Source organism: Melanerpes formicivorus, unplaced genomic scaffold, assembly GCF_026170545.1.
Source record: "Melanerpes formicivorus ecotype bairdi unplaced genomic scaffold, bMelFor1.0.p_v2 SCAF_53, whole genome shotgun sequence".
In the NCBI taxonomy this organism is placed as follows: domain Eukaryota; kingdom Metazoa; phylum Chordata; class Aves; order Piciformes; family Picidae; genus Melanerpes; species Melanerpes formicivorus.
The window spans coordinates 183,885-201,849 of NW_027142405.1; the positions used below are offsets into that span (position 1 = coordinate 183,885).

General features: G+C 44.9%; 1 protein-coding gene across 2 annotated transcripts in view; it reads left to right on the forward strand.

Moving 5' to 3' along the window:
- Window positions 1–17,965, forward strand: part of PHACTR1 (phosphatase and actin regulator 1) — a 356,496-nt gene that overhangs the window by 13,201 nt on the left and 325,330 nt on the right. For both annotated transcript variants that reach the window (XM_068160783.1, XM_068160782.1), the window contains exons 3-4: window positions 1,689–1,835; window positions 3,466–3,612. In XM_068160783.1, the coding sequence (XP_068016884.1) occupies window positions 1,689–1,835; window positions 3,466–3,612 (294 nt within the window). The remainder of the gene's footprint in view (window positions 1–1,688; window positions 1,836–3,465; window positions 3,613–17,965) is intronic.

Sequence of the window (17,965 nt, forward strand, 5' to 3'; positions counted from 1 at the left end):
CAAGTTAAGTTAGACTAGAAATAACCACCAGTTAATACCAGAAATAACTGCTACCTCCAGCAGCACATATTTGCTTGTTTAGTAAACTACATAATGCTGCAACTGAAAAATACAGCGTGACAGTTTTGTTAACTCATACTAATTATATGTTATCATGCCTAACACCTTAGACAGGTTTTAGGAATCTGAAGGCTTCTGATTGACAGGTATTGTTTGGAACTCTAACAAACTTTTGAGAAGAAAGAATCACAGTTAGCAGGCTGCAGAATATGCTCTTAGTCACTATCAGTCATGCTCTCCAGTTGCTGAAGGAAAATACAGTTCATGAGTAGTTATTTGAAGTATGGTGGCTTACAAAAGCCCCAAGCTAAAGTCATTTTGGTCAGATAACACCTAAACAGCAAGAAACACCTAGGCTTTAGGCTCCCAGAACCTTACAGGTTAATGTTAGTTAAAAGTTAATCTTAGAAGTCTCACGCTAAAAGTAAGGTCAGGATTTCAAACTGAAATTCTCTTTCCTGCTCTATATGAGGTGGAGGGGAAAGAAATGCACTGGTATGATACATGTGCATGGTGCTTACGCTGTCAGCAATCAGCCAGCTCCCATCTAGAATTTGTGATAACCTTTATCTACTTAGAGAGGGAATTGTGGTGGTTATATACAGAGGCTTTTCTGTTTGTGATTTGCAATTTATAGGCACAGCACCCAAAGCATTCAACAGCCATGTGAAATTTCATTTCACATTAAAAACACCTACATTAAAGGGGCATTATCAAGGCTGTAAGGTCAGGCACTAAATACTGGGGCAATGTCAGAATGTCTCCTTATACTTACGTATTATAGTATGGTTCCTAATTGCATGATGACACTAATTTTTTACTATCCTACCATTTGTTTCATCAGTGCATGAAGTGGGCAGTGCTTACTTAATGAGCTGCTATTAAATATTTTGCTTTTTTCTCCTTGAAGGCATGGCCCCAAGCCATTTCAACCTTGTTCAGAAGATAGAAATCTTAATCTCCTCATGGGCTTTTCATCGGTGCTTCACTCAAGTATATGAATACTTTACAAATACTAATGACTTTTTATCTTGACAAAATCCCTACTGAAAGAAAATTATGATTCTCCTTGTTTCCCAACTAAGACATAAATTGATCAGAAGCAAAACACAGCTGTTAATTCTGAGTGCCCAAATCAAGACAACAAGAAACTGGGTTTTGGAGTAGCTACTGTAGGTATCACATCATGTGTCCAAAAGCAGAGCTTCCACTGATTTCTTCAAAGTAAACATAAACACTTCAATACTTCCGTTACTTGGGCATCACAAACTCAAAACCAGTTTGGAAAAAGAGAACACAGCTATCAAGAAGTTGTCAAAAGAGTGGTTCAGGTGGCAAAACTAGGAACTTTGAATGAGCAGTCTATGTCAGGAACAGAGCTATAACCTGTGTCTTTGAGGCATACAACTCAGCAATCTTTTCTACTCTTGGCATCACTCAGCACAGCCCTCAAATTCTGCAGCATGTGAGGCACGAACCTCTCAGTAAACAGCCTCTTCTACTACCTGCTACAGAGCCTCTTTTCCATTAAGTGATAATCTTTTCTTCTATTTTTCTTTCTTTTTCTTCCTCTTTCTCCCCCTTTCCATTTCTCCTTTCCCCCTTCTTCATTTGTTCATTCTTAACAGCTCGTCGGGCAACTCTTCTCACTGTGCCCACTCTGATGACAGCATCTTCCGATGATGACATAGACCGGAGACCCATCAGAAGACTTCGGTCTAAGAGTGACACCCCTTACTTGGAAGAAGCCAGGATCTGCTTCAATCTTGATAATGGTAAGACAACCCCTTCCCCACACAGCATATGATACTGATTAAAGATTTTTTTTTGGTTGTAGATGGACCAGAGGGTACCTTCACATTCACAAGTGGTATGGTGGTTCACCAGACAGCCCAGGAAGCTGCAGTTGTCTAACTACTAGCACCTATATATGTATGAACAAGGATCCTTTTCAAAATGCTTCTGCAAATAGTAACCAAAGATATTCCCTTGTTTCAGCTCGGCTGATCTAGTGAGATTGGATAGATACAGCTAGATTTTACCCACTGAAAGTTCTTGAAAGTGATCATTTATGAAGGTATTAGAGCTAACAGCAGGCTTCAGCTAAAACTGAGACTAGAGCCATGGAAGAACACCCAGCACTCCCCAAAACTACTGTAGGTTTAATTGGCAAAAGTATATCAAGAAAAGTCTTGATTCTGTGGAAATGAGTCAGAAAACTGTCCCCCAAAATTTGTTCTAGCTCACATTACTATCATTGCCTTCACAGTTAGTGAGCCCCAGCATTCTCTCATCCTTTTTGTCATTGAGGTCAGCCAAAATGAAAGATTTTGAATGAAGAGACAGCTTAGTGACTTTAAGCAGACTGAATTTTCTTTTAAAATTCTGAATTAAAGGGGGTGAGCTTCGCCACTCCCGGGCACACGTTAACTGTAGCTCCTGCTTTATGTAGTATTTTTGAGCAGCCCAGATTTTTTTTAAAATAGCATTTTTAGTTATTGGTATTAGACTTACATGTACAAGTCCCAACTGAAACTGGAACCCTAATGTGGCAAGCAGCCTACCACCACACAGTAAGAATTAACATTTACATGGTGATGACTAAATAGAGAACACTGAGTAAAAGAGAGGCAGCAAAACATTGTCCCCAGGTTGCAGCTGGAGAATGAAGTCATTGGTTTTTGCCTGAGGTCACATTCCTTTCAAAGACCTGCCAAAGTGACTTACCAGTAAGAGTACAAAGCTTCAAGTGACGGTCAGTTTTAGACATTGAGCATAGGTTCTGAAGCCCCTTTGACATTTTAAAGCACTCGTCCTGGCGCACCAGACTTACGTTCACCACCAAGTCTGGTTCCAGCTGTGCTTTGAGTTCTGGGACCCTAGTCTAGAGGACAGGTTTTTAGTGACCAAGACTGGGGCAGGAGGTGCCAAGGCTGCTGCAGAGTGGCACCAGCCTGAGGCGCTTGGCGGGGTGACAGCGGGAGTCACATTGCCCTGCAAGGGGGTACAGCACCTCCGCCGACCAGGGCCCCCCCTCTGCGCAGGGGTGTGGCAGTTTAAGCCACGACAAGGGGGCAGGCGAGGGGCAGACAGGGCGGGGGAAATATCCCTCCGTCCCCGTCGGAAGGAAGGTCACTGTCCTGAGAGGAGCGGGCGGGACGCGGCGGCGCTGCTGGCGGACAGTGGCAGCGGGCAGGGCTGCCACGGCCGCTCCCGTCCGCAGATCCTTGACGGGTTTTCCCTGTCTCTCTCCCTCCCTCCCTCCGCTCCTTTCTCCCTTTCCCTCTCTCCTTCCCCGTCCTCCCCTCCCCCTTCCCGCGCCTCTTCTCTCTCTCTCTCTCCCCCTCCCCGCCCGCCCCCTCCGCCCCCTTCTCGCCCGGCCGCGCCGCCGCTCGCCCTCGCCAGCTCGCCGGGCCACGCTGCTCACCGTGCCCACATTAATGGCGGCATCTTCCGAGGAGGACATCGACCGCAGACCCATCCGCCGCGTCCGCTCTAAGAGCGACACCCCTTACCTCGCTGAGGCCCGCATCTCCTTCAACCTCGAGACAGGTGAGACACAGCCCGGCCCGGCTCTGCACAGGGAGGGCGGCCTGCCCGGCTCACGGCCGCCCCTGGACCGGCAGCGGCTGCCCCGGTGCCGGAGAAGGCAGGGAGGGAAGGGGCCGCCCCCGGAGCCGCGGCCTCCTCCCCCGCCAAGGCTGGCGGGCTCCCCGCCGGGCGCCGCCGCCCGGCCTTGCTCCGGCGCCCGCTTCTTCACACCTCCCCGGTCTTCTCCAGCCCTGGCCCGCTGACCGGCTCCCCTTACTCCCTCTCCGCTAGATCTCGGCTTCTCTTCTCTGCTCGACCCCTCAAAGCTTCCCCAGTCCCAAAGCACCATGCTCTCATCCCGCAGAGCATGGTACCACTTCCCTACAAGACTTCTGGTCTCCCCCTCCTTGCCAGGTTCTTCTGGCATCCCTCCTGGAGATGTTATCCTTGGCGGTTTGCAAGTATCTCTCCTTCTTGCTCTTTGGTATCTTCTCCTGATGGGTTTGTGCCTCCAAAGTGCAAGGAAACTTGCACCTATGTTGTCCACTTTTCTCAGACTTGTGAGGGCCTCCCATTGTCTCAGCATTGCTTTTTGTGACTCTGGATGGGTATACAGTCTCATGTTCTACCAAAACACCTCCAGTTCCCCACATTCAGCTCCTGCCTGTTATCGGAATAAGCCTCCACCAAGTTTACCTGACCTTTCCGTCCCCCATCCACTGCTGCTCCTTCCTCTCTGCCACCTCTTCCTCATGGCTCCCTTGAGATTTTTCCTGTCCCCTTCAGTTTATCCTTCACGTGGTGGCTATCCTCTTTCTTTCCTACTAGGGCTGTGGTTTTACCTCCTTCCCTGTCCATTTATTTCCTTATATGCTTGTGCTCTGTCAACACTAAACTACACTCAAAAAGGAAAAGAAAGTTCTTTCTATTGGTTCTCTACACCAAACCAGATTTCCTCTGTTCATGGGGTATGGGGAAGGATTTGTAGCCAGGAAGCTTTGCTGCAGCCTCCCTCATGTCCCAGCAGCAGTGCACAAAATGACCCAACCGTGTAACAGTCTTTGATGCTGAGCCTGCCAGCTCACTGCCAGCTACAAGGAAAAAGAGCTGCCTTGGAGTTGCTGCTTGCTACACTGCAGTCTTCCCCCATCCCTCCTCCTCCTTTTCAGCTGGCAGAAAGTTGGAGGTAGCATCCATTTGGGGATGGACTTGCCTCCCCTTCCTGTTGTCCCTGCTGCAATTACACCTTTGTTAATGGCTAATATGCAGTTTGGGTTTTCCACTGACAGAATGGTTGGTTATGTCATATGGCAGGTCATTATTTCTTTCTGATCATGAGTACTTAAACATTCCCAAGCTATTGGTAAGTTGGGTAGCATTTCAGGGCACAGGCTGGAAGACAGTGCCAAATGCCAGGTTTCAGCTCTGAGGAACTGTGAGTGGAAGTGGAAAGAGCATCGTTGTGTGTGAGGTGTAAATAAAAGGAGGCTGTGTGTGGGTATTTGACTGCTGAAATAATAACCCTGAGTTGACTTGTGCTGTCACAGGTATGTCATGGAGGTATAAATAGGTAAACCTGTTAAGAGCAAGGCACCTTCAGGGCACCTGGTGCCTCACATCTCAGTGCTGCACTAGATGTGCTGTCTTTACTCCAAGTCCCAGAGGATGTGCAGGTCTCTGGGTACCTCTTTCCTGCAATACACTGGAAAATGTGATAATTACACTTAGCTTTGTTCTGTTCCTCCCTTCTCCCTGGCTCTGTAGTTTGTGTCTTTACTTTCAGACCTGGAGATGGAATTTCTTTACAAGAAATAATTGAAAGAAGCAGTACTGGTGTGTCAAGAAACGTAAGTGAAGAATGTTGTAAGCAGTGCAAGGGTGTGTTTTCATTAATCCATCTGGCAGTGAGTAGTGTGGATCTTTAAAAAACCCACCAAAATTGCTTAGCAACCAGTATTGAGTGAGTGAGCCAAAAAAGCGAGTGAAACGTGCCGCTGGTACCCACTTCATTTCTGAGCTGTTGGTTTTACTCTTCTGTTTGCACAAACCAAGCAGCCTGGCTTTGAGAGCTCTCAGTTGCAAGGAAAGAGCTGCTGGAAAACGTGCAGAGCCACTTTTGCTCATACTTGATAATGCTGTGTGGCGCAGAGTTTGCTTTTGGAACTTACTATTTATGAGGTGAAGCCTTCCTAAGCTTGCTTTTTGGAGGGGATATATGTAGAAAAATACCCAACAAAAAAAAACACCCCAAACTACCTTGTTCCTAATCTTACCTGGTTTTCACGTACAGTTTGCTTGCTGCTGTGATGTCATTGTTGCGCCGTGGATGGGGAAGTCCCGGGCCGGGCGGGAGGGAGCCTCGTGCGCTGTCCGCCACCCCCGGTGCTGAAGCGCCGGTTGGGCAGACTGCCGTGTGTGTTACTGCTGGATGTGTTTGACAGGGTTTGATTTAGCAGCAAATTAACGTTTATTAATCAAATGAGATAAATCAAAGGTTGATTTTAGAGGCACTTAATGGTTCGCCAGCTAAAAGATTAACAAGTGATTTAGTAAAGTGTGTTGTGATAAAACTGACTGAATTACAGATTCAGGATGATGAGTCTATGCCAACTTACTACAAGGTACCTTAAAGTACATATATGTATGTGTATGTATAAACACAAAACATGCTGACACACATACAACAGAAGAAGTGCTTGGCCAGTGAAATACATAGATGCATATACTCATAAAAGCAAAGACATGCAAGCACCTAGTTAGATAGAGGGGTGGGTAGAACAGGATAACCTATAGTTAAAATCTTCTCTTTTGAGTTTAGAGTAAGTACTCACAATGCACCAGCATTTCTCAGTGGGCAGGAGTTGTATCTTGAGGAGGTGGTGTCACCCAGGCCTTTCACTTTGCCTGGTCCTGTGAAACATCCCAGCTCAGAAGAGATGCTAATCACAGCCTGTTGTGGTCTGGGATAGCTGAAAGGGTCTCACTTCAGATCCATGATTTATAGGGCCTGAAATAATTGACATTGGTCAGGTACTTCTCCATTTTGACCTAACTCCAGTGATGTAATATTCTGGTTTGTGCATGTCCAGAACTTGCTAGATTTGAATGTTCTGGTGTTTTTCCACCAGTTGTGCATGCTCAAAAGTTGTTAGCTCCTAGGGTTCTTGTAAACCCGTCTTTGAGTAACTGCAAGCGTAACAGGTTATAAGAAGGTTGTCTGAACATTGTTTTTGTTCCCAGATGATAATAAGGAAGGGAGTAGGAATCAGGTATGTCAAAAAGGTATCTCAACACTCTGCCCCACTGCAGTAGGTATTTGTTTTTACTGTCCACAGAGAATAAGGGAAGCAGGAGCCGGGTACTTTTAAGGGGCTGCCATAGCACTCTGGTGCACTGCGTTTAACAATCTCTATTTGACTTTTCCAGTGGATCGCTGTGTGACCCAGGGAGGGGAGTGGCACTGCGTACTAAGTGGCCCATGAGTGGGGGAAGATTGTTCCACAGAGTGGGAATAGTCTGTCTTGCCTTGTCTTGTTCTTTCTTGCAGTCCAGCTGTGGCTTGGCAGTGCATGAGAGGTTGTGTATTTCTTCACCTGTTCAAGGGAAGGGTGGTAGAAAAGAAGTAATGCTACTTGCTTAGCCCATCAGTGCAGTCAAGGCTAAAGTGATGCCTGAGGTGCCAGAAACAACCTTTTCCTTACTTGCATATCGCTGACTTTTCATTTAGTGCATTCCATATCTACAGCTGCTGCTCAACCAATGCTTACAGAGCTATTTTTCCTACAGCTGCTACAAGTAGAGCTTCGTTCCCCAGTTGTTGTCTTCTGCCAGGACATGGACAGGGCTTGAATGCAACATGCAGCTGCTTTGCTGTATTGCAACTTAAAATCCACTTTTATTAATGAAACATAAGCAGATGCAATGAATACTGCTCTTCTCCACTCTTAATTACAGCCACTAGTTAGGAACTAGCAGGTTTTTATCTACTTCAGCTGTAAGTTATAATTATACCATTACTGCTGTTATCTGTATTGTTGAACAGCTGAGAGATTGCATGCACAGAGTCAATTATACTGTTTGGGTATAGCACAGTTTGGTCTGGACTGTAAAAATTCCACTATTTATAAGTGATTAACAGTGCAACATTTACCTGCCCTTGTCTTTCAATTAACAGTCCTCCTTTGTTTGATTTTTCAAAGTATGCATATTCATTATGCTTGTTTCTAAATACTGATCAATTAACTCACATTTAATACCTAGCAGGAGTTAACAAATGCTGTTCAATTAGTTGTCCCTGGTATGTTTTTTTTGCTAGTGTTTCTGAAATGATTAAAATACAGAGCTGTTTCCCAAACTCTCCCTACTGTTATACATATGCAAATCCTATTAATCTGAGTTATGTGTTCATATCAAGGGGATAATATTTCCTGAAGGATTTAAATTACCTCTGCTGCCAAAGTTAATGTAGCAACATAACTATAGGCAGATGTGAATTCCTTTTGCATATTTGATACTGAATCAGTCCACATACAGATATTAATTTTTTTAATTTGCTGAAAGACTTCCTCCAGTGTGACACTAGAGGAATGTGGAATGTGCTCTCACTTTTCAGGTGGTGGTCTTTTGTTTTCTTTATTGTGATTAGCAGTCTTCATGTCTCCCTCTCTTAACATCCATCTTTGGCTTTTCTGACACATATTCTTAAAAGCAGCTTCAAATCATCTTTCTAACTTTCTGATTCAGGCATCTCAAAACTAATCCCAAATTACTTCTGAAAACTTGGGCTGCTGTCTGTGATAGTTGTCCAGCAGCATAATCCCTTTCCTGATCCTGTGCCAACTGACAGGTTCAAGTATTTTTTACATGTTTTGACCTACTACAGTTTTCATTGCAAAACATTAGACTTTTTAAATGGCAGTGTCTGATAGGTAGCTTTGAAGTTTGATAAATTAGCAGAGGTGATGAGTGATAAGGTAATAGACTACTTCAAACTCACTAAATGATCCAAGATGCATGAGCTTTTCTTCTGCCTCCCTCATTGTGTGGCTGCTTGGGAAATCTCCATCAGAATTTTACTGATGTTTGTGAGGGAAATGGGAACTTCTACACTGAGCTGATCAGATCAGGTTCTCTTCTGGCCCTTGAAGTGTCAATTAACTATTGACGGTATTTCTATATACATACAGACAGATACTCCTTCCTTTGTAAAGTTGATTCTGGCAGAATGGGTTCTTGTTAAATGGTGCAATAAGTCATCCTTGCCTTGACTACCATGGGACCTTCCTGAAATCTTTCAGGGAGGTCACCAAATGTCAGTCTTTAAACAAGGCTAATTGTCTACTTAGAATTTATCCTGGGAGTAGAGACTCAGGGAGAAAGCAAGCCAATGCCTTGGAGAAGATATAAGGCCAGAATGACTGCAATAGCTGTACTAGGGATCAGCAAGGAGGGGATGTTCCTTCAGAAAGAAAGTATTTAGCTTCCTTGCTGTGTAATGGGGCAGGAGGAGCTTCTGAATGTGAATATATTGTGCACCAGTGGAAGAACTGAACAGACTCCTGTGGTCAGAGCAGTGCAGGACCTGGACTCTGAAGGTCAGGAGGGAGAAGTGTCAGCAGAGTGGACCCAATAGGGATCCTGTACTGGCTGCAGAGTCCAACTGGCTCACTGAACCCTGAAGTGCAAACCAGATTTTAAGTGCACTGAAGTACTCAGTAATCTCACTGAAGTAGCTGGATCCTCAAGTGATATAAGTAATTTGTTGACTTCAGCCAGGGATCTGAGCCAGTCTGTGGAAATGTCTATCTTTCCTTCTCTTCAGTGATGAAAGATCTGGCTTATCTCTTTGCAGTATAGAGCCACATGTTCTCCTGGAATGTGTTCTGAGGAAGCAAAGCTGAGAGGGAATAGTCTGAGTGGCTCTGCACAATTTAGGCATGTGCACAGAAGAAAGATCCTTAGGTCTAGAAAGGCAGGTGAGCTCAGTACCATTTAACTGTTCTTAAGCAGTGACAAGTAACTCATGTTGGGGAGAGGAAAGAAATACACAGCAGCCTGTGTTAGTGTTGGTGCAAGCAGAATTAATTCACAGGATGTAAAGAAGGGAGGAAGATCCAGGCAGAAACTGCTGAATGGCTGAGACAAATGTTAGCAAGCTGGGAAATCTTCATAGTCAGCTGTTTCTGTGATGCAGAGCTGGTGAGGGAAAGCCAGGACACAAAGGGTGACTGTTGGTTTTGTACATGGGAGCCTGCCAGTGTAAATTGGGTACAAACCTGAAATCAAAAGTTTATTCCATTTTCACTGTCCTGGCACCTTCCACACTGGGCCCTAGTGCTGCTTGCAGCCTTCATGATACACTACTTGTTATTATTTGTATTGCTATATTCATTCTATTATATAGCTTCAGAGCTGTGCTGAATACTTCTCAGAGAGTAAACTGATGTCTGATTTTCCTTTTCACTGGAGAGCTAGTGGCATATGTATTAGTCTCATAGATGTTGATTTGTCTAGAAGGATGCCAGCAGTGTACCCAGGTGGCCAGGAAGTCCAGCAGCATCCTGGCATGTATCAGAAATGGTGTGGCCAGCAGGGGTAAAGAATTGATTGTGACCCTGTACTCGGCACTGGTGAGACTGCACCTTGAGTGTTACAGTATCACAGTACATTGGAGGTTGGAAGGGACCTCCATAGGTCATCGAGTCCAACACCCCTGCCAAAAGCAGGATCACCTAGGGTAGTCTGCATAGGAATGCATCCATATGGGTTTTGAATATATCCAGAGAAGGAGACTCCACAACCTCACTGGGCAGCCTGTTCCAGTGCTCTGTCACCCTCACTGTAAAGAAGTTTCTCCTCATGTTGAGGTGAACTCTTCTATGTTCAAGCTTGTACTCGTTATTCCTTGTCTTATTACTGTGCAGCACCGAAAAGAGCTTGGCCCCCTCCACTTGACATTCACCTCTCAGGCAGTTATACACATTGATGAGATCCCCTCTCAGTCTTCTCAAGACTAAACAGCCCCAGGTTTCTCAATCTCCCTTCATAGGGGAGGTGCTCAAGTCCTCTAATCATTCTCATGGCTCTTCATTGGGTTCTCTTGAGGAGGTCCCTGTCTTTCTTGAACTGGGGAGCCCAAAACTGGACACAGTATTCCAGGTGTGGCCTCACCAGGGCAGAGTAGAGGGGGAGAAGAGCCTCCCTAGACCTGCTGAACACACTTTTCTTGATGCACCCCAGACCACAAGGGCACATTGTTGTCCCACGGAGAACTTGCTGTCCACCAGGACTCCAAGGTCATTCTCTGTGGAGCTGCTTTCCAGCAGGGCAGCTCCTAACCTGTCATATGCCTGTTGTTATTCCACCCTAGATGCAGGACCCTGCACTTGTCCTTATTGAACTTCATGAGGTTTGCCTGCTCCCAGCTCTCCAGCCTGTCCAGGTCACGCTGGATAGCTGCAGGGCCTGATGGGATGTCACAGTATCACAGTATCACTTAGGTTGGAAAGGACCTCGAGGATCATCGAGTCCAACCTAACAACACAGACCCCATGCCTAGACCATGGCACCAAGTGCCACGTCCAATCTCCCCTTGAACGCCTCCAGGGTCGATGACTCAACCACCTCCCTGGGCAGCCCGTTCCAATGACGAATGACTCGCTCGGTGAAGAACTTTCTCCTCACCTCGAGTCTAAACCTCCCCTGGCGCAGCTTGAGACTGTGTCCCCTTGTTCTGGTGCTGATTGCCTGGGAGAAGAGGCCAACCCCTTCCTGGCTACAACCACCTTTCAGGTAGTTGTAGGGGGCAATGAGGTCACCCCTGAGCCTCCTCTTCTCCAGGCTAAACAATCCCAGCTCCCTCAGCCTCTCCTCATAGGGCTTGTGTTCAAGGCCTCTCCCCAGCCTTGTTGCCCTTCCCTGGACACATCAAGTGTCAGCCACCCACCAGTTTTGTATGATCAGCGAACTTGCTGAGGGTACACTCAATCCCCGCATCTAGGTTGTTGATAAAGGTACTGAACAAAACTGGACCCAGTACTGATCCCTGGGGAACAGTGTTCCACTGGCCAAGATCCTCCAGATTGACCCTGTGCCACTGATGACAGCCCTGTGTGCAGAGTATGAAAGATACTGAGGTGCTGGAATGGGTACAGCGAAGGGCAATGAAACTGGTGAGGGGTTTGGAGAGCATGTTTTATGAGGGGAGGCTGAGGAAGCTGGGGTTGTTTAGGCCAAAGAACAGAAGAGCTGATAAGGCTCTCTGCATCTACCTGAAAGGAGGTTGTAGTGAGGCTGATGTTGGCCTCTTCTCCCAAGCAACTAATGACAGGACAAGAGGCAATGGCCTCAAGCTGCACCAGAGGAAGTTTAGCTTGGATATTAAGAAGAAATTCTTTAGTGACAGAGTAGTGAGGCATTGGAGCAGGCTGCCCAGGGAAGTGGTGGAGTCACCATCCCTGGAGGTGTTCAAAAAATGAGTATACTTTGGGACATGATCTAGTGGTCCTGCAGGTCTTGGGTAGAAGGTTGGACTTGATGATCTTAGATGTCTATTCCACCCTTAATGATTCTAGGATGTGATAATATTTTTCTGCAGTGATCGAGGAGGAGGAGATTGTGCACTTTATTTTGTCACTGAGTAAAATAAGAAAGTATATTTCTACAGTTCACTGAGATGGATAAATTCTAAATAGGTGGACAAAAAGTGCAATGACTTGAGTGTATTTTCTGCAGGAAATCTCCATCCCTTCAATTTTTAATTTTCTCTAAAACCCATCATTGGATTTAAAAATTTGTTTTGAAGCTTCTGAGTTTGCCCCTGGCCATCCATCCACACGATTAATACACTAACCCAGTTAATTATCTTACATCTGAAGTTGTGTTTTCTTTTCCTTGTTTATGCAGTTTATGTTTGCATGTATCCTTAACAAAATATTCTGTATGGTTTCTTAGAACAAGTAGTCCCTGAAATGATAAAAGTATTGATACACCTTTGGAATTATGGAGCTCCCAGATTAGAAATGATGTTGAAGGGATAATCTGGAGGGCATGCTTGTGTTTTTAAAAATGGTTTCATGACATGGTGGCTTTAAGATTTCAGGTAGAAAAGATTTGGCACAGGAGAGCAGGGGAGAGAGAAATAGGCAGTCGTAGGCTTTCAATATGTGTGGGAGGTTTGATTTCTTTCTGGAGAAAGATTAGTAAAAATGCATGCTTGGAAAAATTCAACTTCCTCTGCTCTGATCACTCCTTCAGATTATTGTCATGGAGATTCTCTTTTACTTAGGGAGCCAAATCGCTGGTTTTGGCAAAGCATTTCTTAACACCTTTGTAAAGGACCTTAAGAGCTAGCCTCCTTTGCCCTCGGGCTTTTGCCTCAGCAAAACTTGCACCTGCACAGGAATGGGAATGATGACTGTTAGTCTTAATGCTGCTTAATTTGGAGTGTAGCTAGTGGTGGGATGTGTGCCCGTTGCTCACTCGTTTTGTGGCTGTTTTCCAGTCTTGGAAGCAGGAGAAACGTGCCTCCAAACTGAGCTCCACCCACCATGTGGCAAGAATATGGCATTTGAGATAACTGGCCCTTGCCAGAGCTAACTGGAGTGCTGAAAGCACCTCTATATCAGCATTATATGTGACAGGCAAACAGTCTGTTTTGAGGGAAAAGGTCTTAACAGCAGTTGTGGTTTTAACTCTCGTACATGGCTTTGGAGAACTTCCATTTAAGACTATGACCTTCAGTGATTGCCAGGTGGGAGGAATAAGTTTGCAGGTTCAAGTCCTGTAAAGGGGAGAGATGCCTGGGCTTCAGCGGCTGTCATCCAAAAGGAACTGTTGAAACAGGCTTTAGTTAACAAATACAATTTGGGACAATTCAAAGTTAGTTCATAGTTAGTCAAAATGATGGAACTGGCAAGAGGAAAATGATACAAGATCCATTTCTCATGAGTGCTGAGCATGTCGGTGGAATTGACTAAAAAATGCTTTGCTGTTTTAACTATTCTTACGGCACTGCATCACCTTTCTCTGTCACAGGGCAGCTGGTGCTCTTGCAGTCAATGGCACTGACATTGCTGTGGAACAACTGTGACAGGAGATAGAAGAAAGGAAGGTATATGTTTTTTTATAGTGAGGGTGGTGAAATACCAGCTCAGATCGCTGGTGGTAGATGCCTTGTGCCTGAAAGCATTGCAGTTCAGGTCAGACAGGGCTCTGAGCAACCTGCTGTAGTTGCAGGTGTCATTGCTCAGTGCAGGGGGTTTGGAATAGGCAACCTTTAAAGGCCTCTTTCATCCCAAACCATTCTATGTTTGCTTTGGGATCAGAATATGCAGATTTGATGCCTCTTATGGCTGTCTGCAGTGTGTGCAATTTCAAGGCTGGTGTAGTAGTGCTTTGTTGCTAATCCAATTCTTCAAAGAAACTGATGTGGCAGAATTGAGTAAGAAGTTTTGTCTATTGCTTGATGAGCTTATTGGGTTAACACAACCAAGTTTATTCCTGCAAGCTGGGACATTGCAAAATCTTTCTGTATTTTTCTGGTTTCACCAGGAACTACAGTTTGCTTCTTGGAACTAGGTCTTCAAGGAAAACCCATTTTCCCAGAACTTAAAATGATCAGAACTGGCAGCCCTCTTCAGAATTGCTAGCTGTAAAAATTTAGTAAAAAGAAAGGACCTAATTCTCAGTAACAGGTATAATTAGCTTCAATGCTTAATTACTCTGAGTCAACTAATTAGTTTCATTGGGACTACTCACAGTAATACTTACAGCTGGCCATGAAAGTGTCTTCAGAATCAGTCTCAAAGTTTGGAAGTTTTTGCAGGATGACAAAAGTCATTAGTGCAGAAAGAATGTCCTGGGCTGCCTGTTTTCAGCTAAGCTAAAATGTCAGCGCTAATGAAATACTGTGTGATTAGCACTTACTTTTTGTGCTTAGACTTTAGACCATGGAATCAGCATGGAAGATTCTGCATCTGTAGCAAAATAAAACTTGGCTGCACTTACACTTTTTTTGGTGACAAATATTCCTGGCAATGTATCTCTTGTGGGTAAGGTGCAAAAAGTGCATTTTAATTATATTAATTTCATGTAATGTGTTTTCCGTGGTAATAAAATTTGTTGATGTGCTCAAATAAAAATGTCTTCTTTGTGCAGAACACTTTTAGGGTAACGTTATTTATAATCATGCCATAACCATTTATAATCATGCAATTCTGTTGCCTGCATTTAGAGTGCATTGGTGGCCTTCTTTTTTATTGATATACTGAGGCCATAGGTTGACCTTCAGTACAGTGCTGCCTTCCCTTGGTTTTCTTGCAGAGCTGATGCTATGGAGTAGTTGAATGAAGATAGTTATTGCCTTTACTGCAGACTTGGTAATGATGTTTGTCTCTTGAAATTACAGTTCAATCTAGGAGAAACAAAAGGAAAGTGGTGTTCAAATAATAATTTAAATGAGTAGCAAATTCGGCGACAAAATGAGGAGGCAGAGCTGAAAATTCCATGCCTGTGTTTCTTTTTTGCTCCAGACTCACTGTGGTCTCATTCTGGCTATGAGGTAGGTAGGACAAGGGAAGTATCACAGTATCACCAAGGTTGGAAGAGACCTCAAAGATCATCAAGTCCAACCTGTCACCACAGACCTCATGACTAGACCATGGCACCAAGTGCCGCATCCAGTCCCCTCTTGAACCCCTCCAGGGACGGTGACTCCACCAACTCCCTGGGCAGCACATTCCAATGGCGAACGACTCTCTCAGTGAAGAACTTTCACCTCACCTTGAGCCTAAACTTCCCCTGGTGCAGCTTGAGACTGTGTCCCCTTGTTCTGGTGCTGGTAGCCTGGGAGAAGAGATCAACTCCCTCCTGGCTACAACCCTCCCTCAGGTAGTTGTGACAAGTGGTTTGCACGTTGGTATACTGGATGGACGCGTGCTATTTTAACTGCGATGGATAACAGCTACAGGACGTATTTCAGTTAATCAGGAAATCCTTGCTATGCATAATTTATGGTGCAATATCACTTTTACGGCTAGTGCTTAGAGTACTTGGGTAGACAGACATCTGGTTAATAGTTTATAAGCAAATTAAATACTTGATGCATTATTAAAATGGAAGAGAAAATTCCATCAAAGCTACATCTAATTCTTTTCTGGGGTGTTGGAAACAGTTAAAGCCTGGTGCAAGCTTGAGTCTCCAGACTGGGGAAGAGCTGTTTTGAGGGTAGCCCTTGTTGGCCTTTGTGTCCTGTTCTGTGGATAAACAGTTAAGGTATCTACTGATGTTTAGATCTAAGAATTGAGCATCTCCCTGGGAGAAATGTTCCTATGTTCCCACAGTCAGCCAAAAAACCTAAGACTAGTGTTACAGCAGTGTTAATCCATCAGAAATGGCCTGAAGTTAAAAAAGTCTGCATCAGGCTAGTCCTATTTTGCTCCAGCTTTGCACTAAGCCATAGGATCTCTCTCAGAACAGAAAATGTGCCTCCAGTTAGGATGAAATGAGAAATTAATAGTTACACTGCAGCATTCCTTGAGAAAGAGATTACTCCCATCTGATATCTGTCATGGTCCTTTGTTTTCTTTGCTGAGATCATGATAGTGCAGTTTTCATACATGACTTTTTTTTCTTGTGCTACAAACAAATACAGGGATGGTGATGTGGCTATGCTTGCTCCATAAGGCATCTATAATGTTTGGAGAAGAATGGTTCTTCCCCATGCTTAGCCTCAGTTACAGGATCATGTGGGTGTAAAAGTTGTGTTGTGCAGACTGCTGGTGAAAAGGTCTGGGGTTGAAAACTCATGCAATGCTCTCATCATCTGCCTCTGTGACAGCCTTTTGTTGCTGTTGGAATCTCTCTTCTGCTGCTTCTCCATTCACCTGTGTTTATCAGAGCTGCCTGTGCTCGCAGCAGCAATATGTTGGTCTGCAGTTTCTCTAGGGTAGGGAGAGTTGCCCTATCAGCATTTATAGAATGGACTTGTTTTGCTTGAAAGAGACTTTTAGGACCATCAAGTCCAATCATCAACCCAACACTGCCAGGTCATCACCAAACTGTTCATCAGTGCAACATCTATACATCTTCCAAACACCTCCAGGAATGGGGATTCCACCACTTGACTGGGCAGGTTCTTCCATGACTTGATAACCCTTTTGAAGACAACCTCTTTTGTAATATCCAATCTAAACCTCCCCTAGCACAACTTGAGACTTTTTCATCTTGTCCTAATGCTTGTTACTTGAGAAAAGAGACCAACCTCTGCCTCACTACAACCTTTTTGAAGTAGCTGTGGAGAGTGAGAAAGTTTCCCCTCAGTTTCAGTTTCTCCAGGCTAAAAAGCCCCAACTCTCTCAGCTGCTTCTCAGAAGACTTGTGGTCTAGATCCTTCACCAAGTTTATTACCGATCTTTGGATGTGCTCCAGCATCTCACTATCTTGTGAGTGGCCCAAAACTGAGCCCGGTGTTCAAGATGCAGCCTCATTATGCCAAACACAGGGGATGATCACTGCCCTGGTCCTTCTGGCCACAGTATTTCTGATACAGGTCAGGATGCTGTTGGCCTTCTTGGCCACCTGGGCACATTGATGGCTCATATTCAGCTGAGTACTGACTAACACCCTTAGGTCCTTTTCTGACAGGCAGCATTCTAGCTACTCTTTCTCAAGTCTCTAGTGTTGCATGGGGTTGTTTTACCCAAGTGTAACACCCAGTAGAATAGACTAGACTAGACTAGACTAGACCAGATTGGAAGAGACCTTCAAGATCATCGCATCCAACCCATCAACCAATCCAGCCCACCTACACAACTAACCCATGGCACCAAGCACCCTATCAAGTCTCCTCCTGACCTCCTCCAATGTTTGCTTTGGGATCAGAATATGCAGATTTGGTGCCTCTTATGGCTGTCTGCAGTGTGTGCAATTTCAAGGCTGGTGTAGTAGTGCTTTGTTGCTAATCCAATTCTTCAAGAAAACTGATGTGGCAGAATTGAGTAAGAAGTTGTTTGTCTATTGCTTGATGAGCTTGTTGGGTTAACACAACCAAGTTTATTCCTGCAAGCTGGGACATTGCAATACAGCCCACCTAAACAACTAAACCATGGCACCAAGCACCCTATCAAGTCTCCTCCTGAACCCCTCCAATGATGGCGACTCCACCACCTCCCTGGGCAGCCCATTCCAATGGGCAATCACTCTCTCTGTATAGAACTACTTCCTAACATCCAGCCTAAACCTCCCCTGGCACAGCCTGAGACTGTGTCCTCATGTTCTGGTACTGGCTGCCTGGGAGAAGAGACCATCATCCGCCTGTCTACAACCTTCCTTAAGGTAGTTGTAGAGAGCAATAAGGTCACCCCTGAGTCTCCTC